Source organism: Leptonychotes weddellii, chromosome 1 (assembly GCF_054177405.1).
Source record: "Leptonychotes weddellii isolate Sample4059 chromosome 1, ASM5417740v2, whole genome shotgun sequence".
Taxonomy (NCBI): Eukaryota; Metazoa; Chordata; class Mammalia; order Carnivora; family Phocidae; genus Leptonychotes; species Leptonychotes weddellii.
In genome coordinates, this window is record NC_138369.1 from 95,324,071 (window position 1) to 95,346,123 (window position 22,053).

At 38.0% G+C, this 22,053-nt stretch overlaps 1 protein-coding gene across 4 annotated transcripts in view; it reads right to left on the reverse strand.

Annotated features, from left to right (window-relative positions):
• The window catches only part of PLCH1 (phospholipase C eta 1), a 176,563-nt gene that overhangs the window by 72,483 nt on the left and 82,027 nt on the right, over nucleotides 1-22,053 (reverse strand). For 2 of the 4 annotated variants that reach the window (XM_081828263.1, XM_081828272.1), the window contains exons 2-4: nucleotides 15,574-15,720; nucleotides 13,137-13,380; nucleotides 2,406-2,535 (exon numbers count right to left, since the gene is read on the reverse strand). In XM_081828263.1, coding sequence (XP_081684389.1) covers nucleotides 2,406-2,535; nucleotides 13,137-13,380; nucleotides 15,574-15,720 — 521 coding nt within the window. Of the gene's footprint in view, nucleotides 1-2,405; nucleotides 2,714-13,136; nucleotides 13,381-15,573; nucleotides 15,721-22,053 lie in introns of those variants that run through there. The other 2 variants (XM_031023766.2, XM_031023767.2) reach the window with 2 other exon arrangements.

The following is a 22,053-nucleotide window of genomic DNA, read 5'->3' on the forward strand; positions in this document are numbered from 1 at the left end:
TCTGATTGGCTGAATTTGTCAGAAAACCCTAAAATTGTTGGGAATATGTAATGAGCAGCTAATTCATTTACATGATCTTCATTTTATGTGAACACAGTTATAACTGAACCCAAATTGACAGGGAATGAATAGCATCTTGAACTGCACAGGTTTTGGAATGTATATATTCAGCTGCTACAGGGTTTTAAACATAGCTTTGAAAGTCAGTGTGCTCATGAAAAATATATTTTTAAAAATTTTGCTAACCTTGGGATAATTATGAGCACACACTTTAACCAATATTTAAATAACACACAGTTTCATTGTGGAGCTGATTGCCTTCTGTCCTTTTAAAGGTAGAAGGAGAATGGTCTATAGAATATCCACATTTTTGGTGTGTGAGATGCTTGTTTGTAGAGTCACTGCGTCTTAAGAAACTGGGTCTAATATTCAAATTTCTGCCATAACTTTGTTTCAAAGTATCTAACCCTAGATACAGAGAAGTAACTTTTTCAAGACTTCCTTATAAATGCCTAAACAATTAACAACAGTAAAACTCCAACATGTAAACAATAGCATCTAGAGACTTTAAAGTAGCTATCCATAACGTAAAAGATTACTTTGAAAAAAATTTTAGTTGAATCTTGCTCTGCAACAAAAAAGCAAAGAAAATTCTAGGAAGGCTTCAATGTCTACACTAGCGATTAGCCAGAAGAAGAATGTTCTTGAAATAATACCAAGACCTTTGGTCCTATCACTCCCACAAAGAGCATTTCCACAACCCTGCTAGGTACAAAGCCTGCAGTGGAAATGTTCTCCAGCAGGTCCTACTCCTTATCCTACACTTCTGGCTTGATAAGTCTTTAAACCTAAGGTCACAAAAAGAGACCCCTAATGTTTTCTTAAAATTTATCTAAAGGATTCACTTTGAACGCATAAGACATTTGACATAAACATTTCCTGGTTTGCCCTGCAAAATGCTTAGTGCATGAGAAATAAAAGGTGTCTGAAGGGGAAAAATGCATAAATAAAAATAGATCAGTATCTTATGTTACTCCCTTATCTAACTTCCAAAAAGTACCCCCACATCATTATTTTTGTAGGTACAGGCTTTGCCTTTCCTCTTTAAGCTTGGCCCGTCTAATTTGATCAAAAGCTACCTCTTCAGTACCATGAGCATTTTCTGTGGAAAGGAATAGCTGGGAGTGTGGGGCTCACAACAGGACAAAGTAAGATATCACAGGGAGTGCCAGGAATGTGGCAAACCCTTCCATATAGTTGAAAGACAGTTCACTCTATTTGTGACAATACATTTGCCCTCCAAAGCCCCTCACTCCATCTCTGGGGTTCTTTCTACAGCATATGCCTTCCCCTTCTTTCCTTTCTCTTCTGTTGTTCTCCAGTGCAATGTGACCAAGTCCCCCTCATTGCAAACCATGTCCAGCCAAGAGCTTCCCAAGGACAGGACCACGGTAAGAGGTCACAGAATGGAACCAGCCTCCACCTTCCATTCATCATTGCAACTCATCCCTCACATTATTTCTGCCCTTACTGCCTCTAAGAACAAATGGTTAGAAAACAAAAGCAGCACAAAACATTAACCATCAGAAAATATCACACCCTCTGCTTATTTTTGCATGCACAAAATGTCACCTAATCACCTAGAATAGAAAATTATTGCAAAACATGGATCGTGCATATGACTTCTCTCCAAATAAGAGCACTTTTGAAATTAGGATATTAGCAATTACTAGTAATCTAACATTGTCTTTGCACTCACTCAACAGAGCTCACTTCTGCACCTTCGATGGAGGACTAGGTACAGTCCCAGCTGGGGGCCACAGAGTTAAGTTTTGGCCCAAGGATTTTCCTCAAGGACTGACCAACAGGGAAAGAGCATCTCATTTAATACGAACAGACAGTTGAATGAACTTCTGGAGAGTTCCCTAAACAGTAGGAGTGATACAGCACTTCTAAGCATCATGGATTCTAAATCTTAAACTCCTCTGAAATGAAACAGAGCCTCTTGAGGGCTTCAGTAAGTGCTGTTTTCTCATGCTATCTAGTCTTGATTCTGATCCTCACAAGAGCTCTGTGAGGTAGGCACATGAGATGTTATCACTCCCTCAAAGGGCCTTGATCAGGTTTACTCCATTATCTAAGTGCCAGGTAAAGTGCTTATAATTACTCTCTGAAAACAGCAACAATAAAAAAAGCATCCTAGGAAGTGAAATTGTTAAGTTTAGGAAGCTTTTTTTTTTTTCCTTCCCAAAACAAAACACCTCTTTTCATCAAAGAAAAATGCAACAATACGGAGCAGGTAGTATCAACTCTCAACAAAACAAAACAGCCTTTGAAATAGCCAAGTACAACAGTAACTTCCAACGCGTATTTTACACAAGGCCAACCCAACTGTGAAAACGTACCTGAAACATTTGTCTGACTTTTCTTCGGGGAAGATTGACATTTAGTTTGTGCATCAGTTGATGTATCTCTTCAATATTCAGTAAGCCGTCACCATTCTTATCAGCTTCCTCAAAGGTCTGCTTCACCCACATGAAGAAAGGTCAAGAAAAATACTTTTTGCATCAAAATAAAAACGGCTCTCTCACAGAATACTCACAAGGACGTTTATCATAAACACGGAACTTGAGAAGAAAGTCTTTTGAGGAGGCCCTGCCTGCGATCCACAGGCAAGTGAGCCAACAGTTACCACAAGCAACAGGAGAATGGGCACTTGTACCTGATTCCCTTCACTTTAAAAGGAGAGTCAAACCATGTTCTCTTGAGAGCTGCTTTACCTCACATATTCTTATCCAATCCGTTAAGGAATATGAGGTGATGAAACCCCAAGTATACCAAATTTAGGCCTTATCTTCTTCCTCTACGACCTTCCATTTAGTATATTTTTACCTTCACAACACCCCACACTAGACAATGTCTTCAGTTCCCTTTCCTTGGCCCACTCCTACATTTAGAAACTCAGACTGTCTAGTTCAACCTCCTCATTGTTCAGATGAGGATACAAAGCTAGAGGAGAAGAGAGAATTCATTAAGGATAAATTAGTAAGAGATCCAGGTTTTTGGCAACCTGGTCTAGTACTCTTGTCTTCTGTGCAGAAGGCCTAACTCTAGACTATGTTCGTCTTCCTATTACCAGTTTTGAAGGTTCTTGCCTAATAGTGTCAAACTTCTAACTCCAGGGCAAGCCTGATATGCTAGAGGTTACCCTCAAAATGCCAGTATGATATTAGGTGACTGAGGGTATGAAGCGGAGTTTAGATACAAAAGATTTACATCAGGTGAATTGAGGTTTTAAAAAACCCTCAGGGGGAATGGCTCTTGGGTTGTTTTACATAGTAAGGAAGCAAAATAAATGGTAACCAGTGGATGAACTGAAATTTTTAAAAAATGGATGATTCATACTTGTTGGAGGTAAATTACAGAAGGCAGGAATCGTGTGTATATTTAGAAAACCAAATTGAGCTTCAAAATTTGAAGGGGAATGAAGAGTAAAGAAACAAATGGTGGAAAGAAACCAGAAAACCAAAGTAAGGGAAAGGTATAGGTTTAAAACCAACAAATGGGAGAATGGGAGTAAGGTGAGAGAAAGGGGGAAATGAATAATATTTGCTTATCAAGCAGATGACATCAAACTGATCTTCAAAGCCAAAATATTAACAGTCCTCCCAGTGGTAACACAGAATATTTACATTTCTTAGGTGATTCAAATTATGGTTGTAGGAGACTACCTCAAGAAGTAAAAACAACTAGAAAGTCTTATTTCTTCTAAATTTATATAGAGGTCATTTTCATACTGTAAATACCTCATTTCACATTTTGTTCCCTTTATAATATTTGAAAATAACCAGCCCAGTTCTTTCTAATTCAATTTCTCCTTGTAGAGTTCAGGTAGGACCTCATTATACCTGACACCTGGAAGTTAACAGGTGACCCAGGATGAAGGTAAAAATAACTGAAGAATCAAAAGAGTGAAACGTTTGGGCCAATTATTAATAAGTACCTGAATGTAATTTTTTTTTTCTGTTTTCTGTCTATTTCTTTTGCCTGTGGACACTGCTCTGAGCCCAACAAGGTATTGTGCCAGAGTTCAAAGAAGTGATGAAATGAGTCCAATAGTGATAATATTGTCATCCTTTTATTTTATACTTCTTTACCAAAGCCTCTCAAAGACTTCTCCAGAGAAGAGGCAAAGACAAGCAAACCCTAAGGATGAGTATTCTGCTGACACAAACCCTTAGGGTGGGCCTGTGTCTGCAAGGTCTTCAGTGTCAATGCAAAGCTGACCTTGACAATTGGTTTAGGGGATATGGGACTGGTAAGACATAAAAGAGGGAGAATCAGACCGAGAAATGCACACTAGTCCTGATTCTTTGTTGGCCTGGCCCTGTGACAGAGGGTCACTTATGTCACTTCTTGGGTCTTCCCTTTCTTCATCTATAATGTCATTGAACACAACTAGATGACCTTGAAGTCCCTTCCAACTCTAAGATTCTATGAAAGGAAAAACCATTCTCTTCCAGTAACAGTACACATGGTATACAATACAATTACAGGTAAAAGTATTCTGATATCTTAAAGCTTATTCTTCATAATTAAGATAGGAGGGCCCAAGCAAGCTCTAAATTAATGATTCGCATCATTATACAGGGTAAGTTTAAGAAGAGAAACTATCATTCTGCAAAGAAAAACTGGGAGAGGAAAAACTGAATGACAAGTTATGGCCTAGAATTGTCTATCAAAAAATACAGGAAGGGCGCCTGGGTGGCTCAGATGGTTAAGCGTCTGTCTTCGGCTCAGGTCATGATCCCAGGGTCCTGGGATCGAGTCCCACATCAGGCTCCCGGCTCAGCGGGGAGCCTGCTTCTCCCTCTGACCCTTGCCCCTCTCATGCTGTTTCTCTCTCGCTCGCTCTCTAAAAAATAAAATCTTTAAAAAAAAAAAAATACAGGAAAATGTAAAGCATTGAATGGTAGTATTTACTGTAGGGGTGGGCAAATTTTTTCTGGAAAAGGCTTGATAGTGAATATTTTAGGATTTGTAAGCCATTAGGTCTCAGTTGCAAGCTATTCGATTCTGCCCCTGTGACATGAAAGTGGCTACAGGCAACACAGAAATTAATTGGCATGGTTATGTTCCAATAAAATTGTACTTATGGACATTGAAATTTGAATTTCATATAATTTTCACAATTTCACAATTTCACAAAATATTCCTCTTCTTTTGATTTTTTTTCAGCCATTGAAAACCAATTCCTAGCTCAAGAGCACATGCAAAAAAGGCAATAGGCCAGATGTGCCCTACAGGCTGCAGTTTGCAGGGTTCCTGATTCATAAGGAAGGTGTAAACCTTTGGTTCACAACATCCATAAGGGACTGCCTAAAGCCTTCTAGAGGTAATAATTTCCCTTGTAGGGTCAAGAGATAAGGCAGGGAAATCATGGAGGAGAATGGACTGATGGAGAAAAATGGGGAGGCTTGCAGGCGGGGGTCACTGAGATTTCAGACTCTATCTGAATAGGAAAGCAAAAAATTTGTCAGTACAATCCTCTCTTCAGCAATAAAAATAGTAGCTATTATTTATAAGTGCTTACTATGTGTTTAATAACAGTGTTCTAAGCACTCTGTGTATATCAACTCATTTGATCTTCACAAAACTACATAAGGCACACACCATGATTAATATCATCACCATGTGACAGACAAAGACTCTAAGGCAAAAGAGTTTAAGCGACTTATCCAAAGTTACACAGTACATGGCAGAATTGGGGCTGAATGCCAGGCAGTGTGATGCCAGTCTGAGTCCTTACACACAATACTATATTGCTTGTAATAGATAAGAGTACTGCATCTACCTCCATGAAACATAGCCATATTGCAGAAATAACCTGAATTACATTTTACACTGGATGGATTTTTTTTTTCATACAGCCACTGAAGATTCATTATTCTCAGTATTCATTCACAGTTGAAAGGCCTATTTGAAATGTAATAATAATGAACATCCCAAAGCTGTCCTCCTCAACTAATTTAATTAAATGTATGCCCAATCAAGGATGTTATTCTGTTATGAAAATATTATCTAAAACCCTACCAAATTCTGACAAATCTGTATGAGAATCATTCCCTGATTCAACATAACTTTCCCTATTTTTGACATCAGCTGCTTCTTTATTATTCATTAATTTCCTCTTTCCTTTTCTCTCCTCACCAACACAAGCATCAACTGTTTCTCTATTTCTTATAAAATTGTTCCCTGTGCAGTTCTGGGGTACACTTGCTTTCCAGGTAGCAGATTTTCAGAATGTGAAATCCCTCAGCTGTCAACCTGCTTAATTCAAACACGAAAACTTCCTACGACCAGTAAGTATGGACAAACAAAATCAGATTCAAAAAGCTATTGAGCTAAGCTGGTGTAAATTCATATTAGAATATTATAACTTTAGGATGTTAAACATAATCCCCATGGTAGCCATAAAGAAAACAGCTATAAATTATACATAAAAGGACATGAAAAGGAATTTAAAATTTCTCTACCAAAAAAAAAATCAACTAAACAAAAAAAGTAATGCAAGAAACAAGAGACAAAAAAGCTATAAAGCATATAGAAAGCAAATAGCACAATGACAGAAATAAGTCCCTCCTTATCAGTAAGTACTTTAAATGTAAATGGATTAAACTCTCCAATCAAAAGACAGAGATTGGCAGAATGGATAAAAACACAAGAGTCCAACTATAAGAGACTCAACTAAGATCCAGAAAACCTGGACAGATTGAGAGTGAAATGATGGAAAAAGATATTCCATGCAAATAGTAACCAAAAGAGAACAGAGGTGGCTCTAATATCAGACAAAATAAACTTTAAATCAAAAAAAGTTTGTAAGAGATAAATAAGAACATTATATATTGATAAAAGGTTCAAAGATACAATGATTATAACAATGATACATCTGATGACAAATCAAAATATATGAAGCAAAAACTAACAGAATTGAAGGGAGATGTAGACAGTTCTACATAATAGTTGGAGAATTCAATACCCCACTCACAACATGGATAGAACAACTAGATGGGGGGCGCCTGGGTGGCTCAGTTGGTTGAGCGACTGCCTTCAGCTCAGGTCGTGATCCTGGAGTCCCGGGATCGAGTCCCGCATCGGGCTCCCCCTGCTCGGCGGGGAGTCTGCTTCTCCCTCTGACCCTCCTCCCTCTCATGCTCTCTGTCTCTCATTCTCTCTGTCTCAAATAAATAAATAAAATCTTTGGAAAAAAAAAAAAAAAGAACAACTAGATGGAAGATAAGGAAGCAGAGAATGCAAACACCACAATCAACCAATTAGGTCTAACAGACATGAACAGAACACTCTAACCAACAATAGCATACACATTCGTCTCAAGTGCAGATGGAACATTTTCCAGGATAGATCATATTTGAGGCCATAAATTAAGTCTCCAAGTTTAAAACATAGATATCATTCAAAGTATCTTCTTTGACCACAATGAGATAAAGTTAGAAACCAATTAACAAGGAAAACTAGAAAATTCACAAAATTATGGAAATTAAACAACATACTTTTAAACAACCAATGGATCAAAGAGGAAATCATAAAGGAAATTATAAAACACTTAAAGACGAATGAAACGAGAGCAATGCTAAGGGGGAGATTTACAGCTACAAATGCTTACATTCAAACAAACAAACAAAAAAGAAAATACACCTGAAGCTAATATAACATTGCATTTCAACTCTACTTTGATTTAAAAATAAATAAGTTTTTAAAATAATGACTAAAAATAAAATTCAAGAACGATCTCAAATTAACCATCAACTTTACAACTTAAGGAACTAGAAAAAAAAAAGAAGACAAACTAAATCCAAAGCTAGCAGAAAAGGAAGAAAATAAGAAAGATTAGAGGAAAGAGCAATGAAATAGAGACAGAAAAGCAACAGAGAAAAATCAATGAAACCAGAAGTAGGCTCTTTGAAAAGATCAACAGCATTAGCAAACCTTTAGCTAGCTGGATTAACAAAAAAAGAGAAAAGATTCAAATTACTAAAATCAGAAACAAAAGTGAGGACATTACTACCAATTCTATAGAAATAAAAAGGATTTTAAGAGAGTACTATGAAAAATTGCATGCTAACAAAGTGGATAACCTAAATGAAATGGACAAATCCTAGAAACACAAAACCTACAGAGACTAAATCACAAAGAAAATAAAATGTGACTAGATCTATAACCAGTAAGGAGCTTCAATCAGTAACCAAAAATCTTTTAACAAAGAAAACTCGATATTTGATACTTGAACTTGATAGCTCCGCTGAATTCTACTAAACATTAAAAGAACTAACACCAAACCTTCTCAAAAAATTGAAGAGGGAACATTTCCTAGCTCATTCTATGAGGCCAGCATTACCCTGATACCAAACACAGACAAAGATACCACAAGAAAAAAAATATATACAGGCCAATGAACAGTAGTGCAAAATCCTCAACAAGATACTTGCAAATAAAATTCAGCAGTATATTAAAGGAATTATACACTCTGACCAAGTGGGATTTATTCCTGGAATATACTGATGGTTCAACATATGAAAATAGATCAACATCAACATAATGAAAGGAAAAAAAACCCACATGATCATCTCAATTGATGCAGAAAAGCATTTGACAAAATTCAACACCTTTTCATGATAAAAGCACTCAACACAACAGGAATAAAAGAAAACTACCTCAACATAATAAAAGATACATATGAAAAAAACAATAAATATCATATTCGATAGTGAAAGACTAAAAGCTTTTCCTCTATAATCAGGAACAAGGCAAGGGTGCCAGCTTTGACCCCTTTGATTCAGCATAGTGCTAAGTTTTAGCCAGAGCAATTAGGAAGGAAGGAAGGAAGGAAGGAAGGAAGGAAGGAAGGAAGGAAGGAAGGAAGGGAGGGAGGGAGGGAGGGAGGGAGGAAGGAAGGAAAAGGCATCTAAGTCAGAAAGAAGTAAAATTATGTTTGCAGATGATATGATCTTATATATAGAAAACCTTGAAGACTCCATAAAAAAGCTGTTAGAATAAATGAATTCAGCAAAGTAGCAGGACACAAAGTCAACACACAGAAATTGGCTGCATTTCCATATATGAACATTAACAATCTGAGAAGGAATTACAGAAACAATTCCATTTACAATCTCATCAAAATAACAAAATACTTAGGAATTAATAAAGGAGGTCAAAAACTTGCACAGTGAAAACTACAAAGCGTTGCTGAAAGAAATTAAAGAAGACATAACTAAATGGAATCCATGTTCATGGACTGGAAGACAATTTAGTTAAAATGTCAATACTACCCAAACCAATTTACAGATTCAATGCAATTTCTATCCAAATCCCAGTGACGTTTTCTGCAGAAATAGAAAAAATCCATCCTAAAATTCATATAGAATATCAAGGAACTCTGAGTAGCCAAACCATCTTGAAAAAGAACAGAATTGGAAGACTCACACTTCCTGATTTCAAAACTTACCTTGAAGCTACAGTAATCAAAACAGTGTTGTATTAGCGTGAAGACAAACATATAAACCAATAGAACAAAATAGCCCAGAAATAAACCCTCACACCTATGGTCAAATGATTTTTGACAAGGCCGCCAAGACCATTTTATTAAAAAAAAGACAGTTTTTTTCCACAAATGGGCCTGGAAAGCTTGGATATTGACATGTACAAGAATAAAGTTGGATCATTACCTAATACCATCCACAAAAATTAATTCAAATGGATCAAGGACATAAATGTAAGACCTAAAACAGTGAAACTCTTAACAGAAAACAGAATAAAATCTTCACAGCATGGGATCTGGCAAGTATTTCTTGGGATGACACTAAAGCACGGGGTGACAAAGAAAAAACAGACAAATTGGACTTCATGAAAACTCCAAAATACTGGGCACCGAGGACACCATCAATAAGGTACAAAAAAAACAGACAAATTGGACTTCATGAAAACTTCAAAATACTGGGCACCGAGGACACCATCAGTAAGGTACAAAGACCAACAGAATGAAAGAAAACATTTGCAAATCATGTAACTAATAAGGAATTATAACTCTTAAAACTCAACAACAGAAAAACAGACAACCCAACTGGGTGTGCATCAAATTGTTAATATCAGTAACCTTGGAGGAGAAGGTGCAAAATTCATAGACAGGGATAAAGATGACTGATCTTTTCTTTATGTAGCTCTGTATTCTTTGGCTTACTGCAATGAGCATGCACTTCTCACGTAACTAGAAGATCTAATAAAGGGGTAAATGTTGCCACCAGTTAGAAAAAACAACAAAGTGCCCATTCTCTTACTGGTCTACTGCAGGGCTTATGAGAGGCATTTATGTAAGTGGCTAAAAGCTCTGGAACATTGCGAAGTTGTCCTAGTTAACTGGGTGAGGATAGCAACTTCTAGAATTGCTTGTCTTCCCCTCCAGCCATTTACCTTCCTTCTTCCTTGTTGAAAAACCTCGGTTTTGTTCAGGTATGCAAGAACCATGTGCTCCAATTTCCTCAAATTCCTCATATCAGTGAGATTATATGATAGTTGTCTTTCTCTGATTGACTTATTTCCTTAGCATAATACCCTCTAGTTCTATCCATGTCATTGTAAATGGCAAGATTTCATTTTTTTTGAGGGTTGCATAATATTCCAGAGGATCATAGGGGAAGGGAGGAAAAAATGAAACAAGATTAAACCAGAGAGGAAGACAAACCATAAGAGACTCTTAATCTCAGGAAACAAACTGAGGGTTACTGGAGTGGAGGGGGGTGGGAGGAATGGGGTGGCTGGGTGATGGACATTGGGGAGGGTATGTGCTATGGTGAGCTCTGTGAATTCTATAAGACTGATGAATCACAGACCTATAGCCCTGAAACAAATAATACATTATATGTTAATAAAAAATTAAAAATTAAAAAAAAAAAAAACATGCTCCAATGGAGGCAGAAGGTGAATCTTGATTGGCCTTAGTACAGCCATCCCCAAAGTATAATCCAAAGCATCCCCATAACCATGAGGTTCCCCGCCCCCCTTTTCCAACCATTTATCTGTGTCAGGCTAAATTTTCCTCACATATTTCTACCAAAACAATACAACATACAGATTGAATGCAGAAGCAGGTAGGAAAATATATGTGTTCTATTCAGCTAGATATTAAAGAGACTTGCAAAAGAGGAAAGCAACACTACTTTTTGTCACTAATTTGTTTTGAAAAAGTTTTCATAAAAATATGTTAACATGTAATAGTTTATAATTTTAAGTGAATTAACGAGTATTTTTTTAATTCTCAGATTTAATTTCTAATATGACAGTATCAATAGATAGAACCCACATAAACAAAAACCCTTTCAGTTTTTAAGAGTGCAAGAGTCTGAGCTCCAATTATGTTACTTGCTTTACCTTGCTGAAGACTGGTTTAGGAATGGGCCTCTAACAGCAATTCTGGCCAATGATGAGATTTAGTCTTGGGCTGGGGGTGGGGGGGGCATTTACTTTGTTCTTAAAAAAAGGTTTGTGAGAAGAAACTATGACCCCTCTGAACAGGGCTGCGTTTGGAGCTGCTACCTGAAGCAGCTATACCTTTGTCTGACGAAGGGGCAGCCGCTGAAGGACCACACCGACAGGCTGAGCCTGGCAGAAGCTGGGTCTCCGAAGACATCACTGAGCACTGATCAACCAGCCCGAGAACTGCCCCATCTCACATCTCCTGTTCATGAAAAATGAATATTCCTTTAGTTCGGGACACTGTTAGTACAGGTCCGCGGCTTATACCAGAAAACAATTTTATTCAGTATTTTTGTTTTTTACCAAATGTTAAGGAGTTAAGAACTAAATTAACAGAATAAAGCACAGAAAGTTAGTTTCTATGTTTGTGTTCTGTTCACTTATGAATCCCAGATGCATTTATCTGCATGCTGTGAATATTGATGAAAGCATCATGGCTCATCAGCTCAGACCTTCACACTGTCAAAATTCCTTTCATGGGCTGAATATTTCCACTCTGCTCAAACAATACCCTGGGTGAGGAATTATAAGTAGAGCAGCACAAATTTATCACTACTCTGGGGGAAAAAATTAGGGCACACATTCCAATGACAGCAAGGAAGTAGTCCTATTTCCTTCATAGACAGGGGCACGTGTATTTTAAGACCATTCAAAATGTGAGAAAGGGGGCGCCTGGGTGGTTCAGTCGGTTAAGCGTCTGCCTTCAGCTCAGGTCACGATCTCAGGGTCCTGGGATTGAGCCCCGCGTCGGGCTCCCTGCTCAGCGGGGAGTCTGCTTCTCCCTCTGCTTGCTGTTCCCCCTGCTAGTGCTCTCTCTTTCTCTTTCAAAAATAAATAAATAAATAAAATCTTTAAAAAAAAAAAAAAGGGGGAAAGGGAACCAAAGCAGTCAACAACTCTATTGCCTTCACTTTACAGATAAGGAAGTTGAGGCCACAAAGGCCATATCCCATGAGCCACTCAATACCAGCAGAAGAGGTGCCTTCACACCAAGCATGTTAACTAATTATCTTGTCATTACTACAGGACCTCAAGAATGGGCTTAATCAAGGAGACTCAGATGAGTCCCTAGTTTTCTTGAACAATTCAGAGAAGGTAAATGGTATGAAGTAAAAAACAACTTCCCCTTCCATATCAATCAGTTTCCAAACTGTAAATTAAAGAGAGAGAGAAAAAGCAGGAAGGAGCTTAATACCTCATATGTAATTAGAACTCAAAAAGTACTTGTTAAACTAAACTGATTTGATCACAAAGCAGGATTTTCTCTAATCCAAATAAACACCTGCCCAGCTACGTCATCTCTCTTAGGAAACTTTAGGCTACATTTGGAGACCTCTCAGATTGTGGAGCTAAATTCAGTCTCCTCCGGAGAAGCCTGCTCCTGAGTTCATGCAAGTTTGTTTCTATATGTTCTATGCATTCATCTACCTGGGGTGAGAGGGAGGAGGGGGCAGAAAGGTGTTAGGGGTAAAGAAAGGGAAAGAAAGGAAAGCAGCTTTAAGCCTCAAAATTATAGGAAAAAATAAAACACAGTCTAATACACACACAGACACACACAGAGCTCAAAATTAACATTCTAGGGAGGATATTGGTCATGGGTCCTCTGTCGCTTGGCAAGGGAATCTTCATCACTGATGCCGGCCATCAGGTACTTGAGGCCTGTGATCCAGGTGCGCGCCTCCTCAGGGTTGGACGTGATGAGATCCAGAGACTCCATGTGGTTACCATGGTAGATGGTGAAGCAGCAGCTGGGATCAAAGTGCCCTTCAGCTTGTCTGTGGAATATTTCAGACTGCCGACCTTCGGTGACTTTGTAAATGGAGTCAATAAGTACTGTGAGGAAAGTAAAACACACAGTTACATGGCAGGTGAAGATATGTATGATGGATTTAGAAAAAAATGGCAAAATCATCTTAAATTCTAAAAATAAGCATGAACAGGGATGCCTGGGTGGCTCAGTCGGTTGAGCCCCTGACTCTTGGTCTCGGCTCAGGTCACGATCTCATGGGTCATATGATCGAGCCCCGCACTGGGCTCCGCACTTAGCAGGAAGTCTGCTTGAAGATCCTCTCCCTCTGCTGCTTCCCACATTCGCACACTCTCTCTCTCTCTCTCTCAAATAAATAAATAAATCTAAAAAAAAAAATAAGCATGAACAAATTCACTGTCTGTGAATTGTGGTATTAAGTTCAAATGTGAAAGACAAGCCCTGTCATTTCCTGCTAGGAACCTTCTCCACATACCACTTTACCTTCCTGGGCAGACTGGACAATGCCTTCCTAGGCACTGAGTCAGGACATGTTCAAATTTATGATAGGAAGAGCGATATACACATCAGGGCAAAAAGACTGGTAGAAAAGGAGACTATGAATATATCAAATTTATAGTTTACATATTTGCACAGGGAAAACATACAAAGACCTGGAACCAACTTCGGAGTTATGCATAAGACAACAGTTAAAAATTGGAAGGAAAAAAACATTTGGTGGTAACTGAGTAGCATAACTAAATGTGACTGGCATCTCCGGAAAGAATGCCAGGATGGTAAAGGTCGAGCAGGGCTTAGAGAGGTAGAGAGGAATAAGGTGGTATCCCAGAAGAAAAAGCATAAGATACAGAAACATGAAGTCCACTCTAGGGACGTTAAATAGGCCACTTATGCTAGACTGGAAAGCTCAAGAGAGAGAGTGGTAGGAGATAAAGCTGGAAAGGTAGGTAGAGGCTGGATCACAGAGAGCCTGGAATAAGAGACCAGAGATGAGCATCATTTAGGTAATGGAACAACACTGCAGATTTGCATCAGAACAGCACTAGCAGGGATGATTACTTCGATTAGAATAGTACTTTTTTATTTGTTTGCTTGCTTGTTTTTAAGCGTGAATCAGAAGTGCTGCAATCTCATTGATTGCCTCTATACATCATCTCCTCCACTCTGCCTTCGTAGCAAAGTCATGATTTTCTTCTGGTATCAACTCATTCCCCACATGAATCACAGAGAAATGAGCTGAGGCCCTGCCCAGGAAAAGTTTGGTACGTCTAAGCCATTGAGGTGGCCCCATTCCTATCTCTTATGATTGATTTAGGTATGGGAATATATCTCAGTTCTAACCAAGGAGACATGGGGCAGTCTGCTTTGAGAGAAAATTCTGGAAAGGGGTTCCTCTCTCCTAAAAAGGAAGCACCATGTTACTGCTGCCTTGACTACAGGGCCAACACACAAGGGAGAGAGCCAAGAGCCCTGAGGAAAACAGAACTAAAGCCTCAATGTCCCACACCTGGACCTGCCAATCTCTGAGTCTCTTGTTATGTGAGATGATACATTTATTTTTCATGTAAGTCTAATTTAGTCAAAGTCTTCTGCTACTTGAAGATGAAAGCATCTTAACAGACAAAAGCAGAAGAAACTAGCAAAATAGAGACTGGTTAGGAGACTTTTCAATAGGCCAGATAGGTGAAGAGACCCTAGACCAGGGAGGTTCCTAAGAAAACAGAAAGGAAGGAGATGAGAGAGCCATTACACAGGACCCAACACCAACTTGGTGCTGAAGGTACAAGGTGTGGGAGAGAGGCTTTAAGTAGGGGTCAGATCAAAGCTCTTTTGCTTGATATCATTAAAAGTTAACTCACTAATCAGTTACCTGTGCTCAGAATATGGCAATACGCTTTTAAGTCCATTAGATTTATAATACCCTTCACCTTTTATTAAATAAATAAATAAATAAAAGGCCTCAGGCTATAAAACCTCATATCCCAACTAAAAACAGATACCATGTCTCCACCACAAGGGAAATGTTAACATTTACAGCATTCATGGACAAGAAAACTTTTATGGATTAAAATTCCCAAGGAATTAAAAAGGCAAAAATGGTCATTACTTATTCAGTCTGTCCACATCCTTTAGCAACTGACCCCAAAACTTACAAAAATATCAAAGTTTCATAGATCTGAAACTTCCAGAGAGCCCAGCAAATATAACCCATGTGTTACTATATCAAGTCAAGCAAAGAATTCAAAGGTTGGTCTTACTTTTTGCCTTCTCACTCTTCCTAGAGGGTCTCCATCGGAGGCGGGTCCGATGCTCATCCAGGTAAAAGAGCCGGACTAGCCCTTTGGTCCCACGTTTCAGTTTGATCATCTGTGTCCCGGACTGCATCACGCTCATGCATCTTTCAACTGCAAAAGAGATTAGAACACATTCAGCTGTTACACAGTACACACACAGACTGGTGTTCAGAAAAATTACTGTCACATGAAACCTCGGATTCACCCCCAAAGATTCCAAGGACCAGAAGACAAAGTTGGGAAAGGTGATCTGGAAAGAGTCATTGAGGCATTGATTCACCAGTCTTAAGCCAGTAAAAAGCCTTCGTGATTGAAATAAAATTTTACTTCCTGATAAACACTGCATTAATCAGGGCCATCTTTTGTTCTAACTGGCAACATACTTTTTGGCTTGAGATTGATCGTTTGATGCTTGGATTTATGTTCATAAAGCATTTCTCAGGCTTCATAGTAAATATTGTGAGTTTTTATATAGTCAGTTGTAAAAACATCTTACGATAATTCTTTCAAATGCAATCAACAAAAACAAGATTGACAAAATGTTAACAATTTTTGAAGTTGGATAATGGTTACTTATGGGTTCATATTATTATATTTTTGTATATATTTGAAAACAGAATAAATATGAAAATATTTAGGGACGCCTGGGTGGCTCAGTCAGTTAAGCGTCTGCCTTCGGCTCAGATCATGATCCCAGGGTCCTGGGATGGAGCTCCACATCGGGCTCCCTGCTCAGTGGGGAGTCTACTTCTCCCTCTGCCTGCCGCTCCCCCTGCTTGTGCTCTCTCTCTCTCTCTCTGATAAATAAATAAAAAATCTTTTAAAAAATTTTAAATAAACATGAAAATAAATATTTTTAAAATGTGATCAGAAAAAAAAATCACTTTTTTGCAATTCAACATAAAACACTTGTTGCTTAATGAAATAAACTGCGAAGATTTTCCACCTAGAATAACTTAGTGATTTAATCCAGGTAATGTCCAAATCTCTCATTGTCCAAGTTAAAACTATCATTTAAATTCTCTCTGCTTTGAGATGAACCTTGTTAGAAGCGGGCATCTGTCGGTGTTTCCCGTTTCCCCTTCTTCGGTAACTGGAAATACTCCTTTTCCACTTCATGTGCTTTTGATGGCCTATCAATCACACCAACTAAGAAATGGGCACCTGATTGACTTAAGCTAAGAGCAAATCTGACTCCCTTCCAAAGAACACAAATCCTGAGCTGAGCATGGAAAGGAAACAGAACTGAGCATTTCAATGGCCAAAACTTAAGAGATGCTCCTGCCTGGGCACCCTGAGATTCCATAGTTGTTACGGATATCCTTGAGGCTGACATTTTCCCCTTGATTCTGCAAGTTATTCAATACTCTTCCAAATACTTTCTTATTATATTAGCCAGAGATAGGGTTTATTTCACTAACCAATACACAGGCACATATATAACCACTGGAGCACGAGAAACATCTGGCTTTGAGTACCCATCTTATCAAGTGGTATGCCATTAGAAACAGATAAAAGAAACACAAAAAATAAACTCCAACAATATGAGACTTCAGCTTTTTTGACTATGTATCTGTCTTTACCAGGAGAGATAATGTGATCTTAAAGCTTAACATTATACGTGCAGGGTACTCGCTAAAAGTAACTTCAACATAACCAACTTTCACTCTTCTCTGCATGAAGAGCTTTTTCTTCACCAAAGAAATCAAGGAGGAACTGCATAAAATTAAGTATGGTTTTAGGATTTGATATTGCAAGGAAAGTGAAGTATAGGTTGCTCTTTCTCATTTTATCTGACATATCAAAAATCCAAAAGTAATAAAAATAAGTAATAAATGAAGAAAACAAACACACAAACTTAAAATATTTACTTCAAAGCACAGAGCAAAATTTGAGATTTGGTTTCGCACACATTAGTAGTCACCCACTACTGAGCACCATTCGTTCAGGTAACAAAAGCCCCAGATTTGAATTCTTGGCAGCCACATTGACCATCTCACACCAGTAATTAGAGAACAGAGTGTCAGTGTATCGGGATAAAATCATCAAGTCAAACCAACAAAGCCAAAACTCCTAGAAGAACCTGAGAACTTGACTGACCACTGATAATAATAGGTCACATCAGGGCTCCTGGCTGGCTCAGTTGGTAGAACATGTGACTCTTGATCTCAGGGTTATAAGTTCAAGCCCCACATTGGGCATAGAGATTACTTAAAATTAAAAATCGTCAAAAAAATAATAATTAAAAATATATAATAATAATAATAGGTCATATCAAAAAACAGATGTTCACAGAGCAACTCCTTGTTTCAGTCACAAAGCAGAGAACAAGGAGACTTTGTCTTTGACTTAAAGAGGTTAACTTTAAGACAATAAAACATCTAGAAAGATAATTTATTAATGGTAGCTTAGAGCTGTGGTCAAGAACACAGAGTCTGAATCTAGATAGCCTGGGACAGAATTCCAGATCTGCCACTTAACTAGCTGTATGACCTTGGGCAATTACCTAGTCCCTGTGTGCCTCCACTTCCTTATCTATAAAAGAAGGATAACAATCTAGAAATGTTGTTGAGGACTGAATGAATCAATTCATGTAAAGTACTGAAAACAGTGCCTGGCATATCATAAACACTATAAATGGGTAGCTACTATTATGGTTTTATTTTTGAAAACTTAAAAAAAATAAATGCCAAGTCAAAAGTAAAGACAAAAATACTATGCGATTCCACAGAGAAAGGAGAATACAGTAGGCTAGAACGAGGAGAAGTGTGATAATAACATAGTATTGGATGCCTGGGGACAGGAAAGTGTAGAGGTATGCTCAGAGGATAGGGAACAATGGGTCTCCAAATTTGGAAGAGTGACTCAAAAGAAAAATGATGGGACATAAGATTCCAAGGGCTGGACAAAACTAGGCTGTAGGAAGTCAGGGATGTTGGTAGAATAAGATCTTAATCCATTGGCATGAGATTCACCAGACATTTCTGAGCAAAGGACTGGTGGGATTAAAATTTAAAAAAAAAAAAAAAAACAACCATAATTCAGGAAGATGTCTCTTTGGGAAGAGAGAATAAAATAAATTGTTTAAACCAGAGTGGAAAACTGAATTAACTATACTATCAAAGACCTAACAGCAAGCAATTCCTATACATATGACATAGTGTCCTCTGCTTTGTTCACACTGCCCCTTCTTTCGCTTTCCTTTTCACAGTACCCCCCCCTTTTTTAACCTAAAATGGAACTATGGCCATAATATCTCAACACTTTAACAGAAAAAGCACAATGATATAAAAGTGTAATCAGTTATTTGAGCTAATAAATACCATCTACCATTTAGCAAAATCATCATTCAGAGAAACCCAAATATTTTAGAAAGTAGGATCCAATCCCTCAATGAGGAAGGGCATTTATATAATATATCAAAATTCACTAGCTTCACATTTATCCCACCAACTCAGCTGTGGGCTAAGACTCCAGTTTCACCCACTGCAGTAAACAGGTATATATGATCCAAATGTATTTGGCAGAGCTAGGCTCTGAAACAGTGTACCGCTTAAATTGCTTAGGTAGCTCCTTTATGCTTCTTATCACATGGAAAAGCCATTTAGTTAGAGTCAAATTGAAAAATCAAGTCCAAGGGAGTCTTGAGAGACTCCCTAATGTACTTCTCCATTCCTCAGACCTCACTGTAGACAATCCATTGAGTTGTAAAGCTAACCAGAGAAGGAACACCCTCAGTCATTCTTTGTAACTCATTCAATGCTGGAGACGAAATATTCTTCCAATGTCATCTAAACCACGAAGTGTTAGCTTAAGCCAATTTCTTTATGTTCTGCCTTCTGTAGAGATAGATAACAGTAGTTACCACCCACATAGAAGTCATTCTTCAACCATGCCAGATCTGTAGATTCCAAAAAATAGGACGAGAAACAAGGGAGCAAAGGAAGACTTCCAGGGGCAGGTAAACAAGGGAAGAGTTCCAGGAGCTTAGAATGATACAACCTTATCACACACATTCCCGGTGCTGGAAGGTGTCTGGGAAAGTCTGCAAATGCAGGCCACAAATTTAGGTAGCTACCAACATAAGCACCATCCCTTTGTTTCCACATTCTTTCTATGGTAGCCTTAATATTTTTAGAAAAGAAGTTTATTTTGATATAATGCAGCCACATTCAGGAATATTAAAAGAGAAACACCCAGAACACACATAGTGTTTTTGTCTATTATGCTCCAGGCCTCAATATGTACACAAAATTGACATACTGGTTGCAATCATGATATTTAGGTCATTTGGCACGCTGCTTTTTTTCATTTGTATAATAAACAGCTTTCCATGTTTCTACACAGTCTTAATAATTATCATTTTAATGGCTGCCTAACAGAATAGCATAAATATTTAAAGAGCAGAACAGATGAGTAGAAGACTGTATTTCTAACTTTATTACATAATTAGAGTTTTAAAACTCTTAACAGTTTTATCTGTAAAATGAAAGGCGTAATGACAAAGTGGTCTACAAGGTCCTTTAGAATTCAATTCTTTAAAAGTATTAAATCAGGGGCACCTGGGTGGCTCAGCCGTTAAGCGCCTGCCTTTGGCTCAGGTCATGATCCCGGGGTCCTGGGATCGAGCCCCGCATCGGGCTCCCTGCTCGGCGGGAAGCCTGCTTCTCCCTCTCCCACTCCCCTTCTTGTGTTCCCTCTCTCGCTGTGTCTCTCTCTGTCAAATAAATAAATAAAATCTTAAAAAAAAAAGTATTAAATCAATTTCTGTCACAGTCAGTTTAAAATAAGTAAATGTCCTTAGGGGTTATCGGTTCACTAAAACCCTCAAGCAGAAAATGCTGTAAAAACAAAACAAAACAAAACCAGCAACTTCTGATTTGAGGTATAAGAGATTATATATCATTGGAGGAGAGATTCCCAACATTTCCACTAAGTATATATGACATCTAAGAGAGTTTAACTCTTCAAGCCATGCTGGAATTAGAAGTCATCATATTCTAGGAATGTCTAACATACCACCTCATGCTAATTTTTTAACTGCTTTATTGAGGTACAATTTATATACATTAAAATATACCTGTTTTAAATGTACAGTTTAATGACTTTAGTATATCTACAGAGTTGTGAGCTGATCCTATTTTAGAACATCTCCATCACCCCCAAGAAGAAACCTCATGCCCATTTGCCTTCATTCCCCATTTCACCCACAGCCCTAGACAACCATTAACCTGCTGTCTCTGTGGATGGGTCTTCTCTAGATATTTCACATAAATGAAAATCTTACAATCTGCAGTCCTGTGTTTCTGGCTTCTTTCACTCAGCATATTTTTGAGGTTCTTATGATGATTGTGTTTATCTGTTTTTTGTCTTCTCTTCCCCCACACCCCCATTAAACTCTTAACATTAGATTCACATTAAACTCTTCCTCTGCCATTTAGGGTAAAAATGATCCTGAATAGGAAACTGGTTGAATAAAATAATATATACCTACATGCAATAGACTACTATATAACTGTACAAGATAATAAAAAAGGCCTCTATACACTGATACGGGTTAATTTCTAGAAGATACTAGTAAGTGAAAAAGGCAAAGTATAAATAAGCATATATCTATAGCATGCTACTTTTGTGTAAGAACAGCTTGGGAAATTTTTAGAGATACAAATACTTATCTTTACAAAAAGAAACACAAGAAGGATAACCCAGACAACAATGTAGCTGGTTACTCTCAAGAGTGGGAGAAAATCAAGTAAAAGGGATAAGGGAGTGACTTCTCTTCATATCCTACATGTTCAAAATTAAAATTAGGTCAGTAAGAATGAGAAGGGGGGAAACAAATACAGAAAGCAAACAGAAACATACACATACATATATAAGTATTTGTGTATATATATTTGCATGGGTATGTATGCATATGTGTATACACACACACAAACACCCGCATATATTTCCTAGCTCTGTTTTTTAAAAGGCCAAGAAGCAGTATCACCTCCAACAGTAATAAGCAAAGCTGGGGCCCCGCTCATTCTCTGCTCTAAATGTCACCCCAAGACACCTTCTCACATACAGGGCCCCAACCAGGCCTGTGTTAAGGCCCTACAAGAATAATATCACTTGCGCACTTTTGTAAACACATCTATTTTGGGACAGTGATCACCAAACTGTGCATTAGCAGACCAAAAAAAAAAAAAAAAGCCCAGATCCTCTGCAAGAGAATGTTTCAGCAAAAGGTACATGAAAAATGTGAATTGATTTCTTGCCAGCGTCCATAGAGTAGAGTAAATCTGAGTGACAGAAAGGGATTAGCTTCTGAAAACAATTCCATTTCTATGTGGAAAAAGTGCCAAATAATGCAGATAATATTTCTCTCGAAGGAAGGAAAGGGAGATTTCCTAAAATCATCAGAGCAGAAGAAGAGGGAAACATATTTTGGGCCCCATG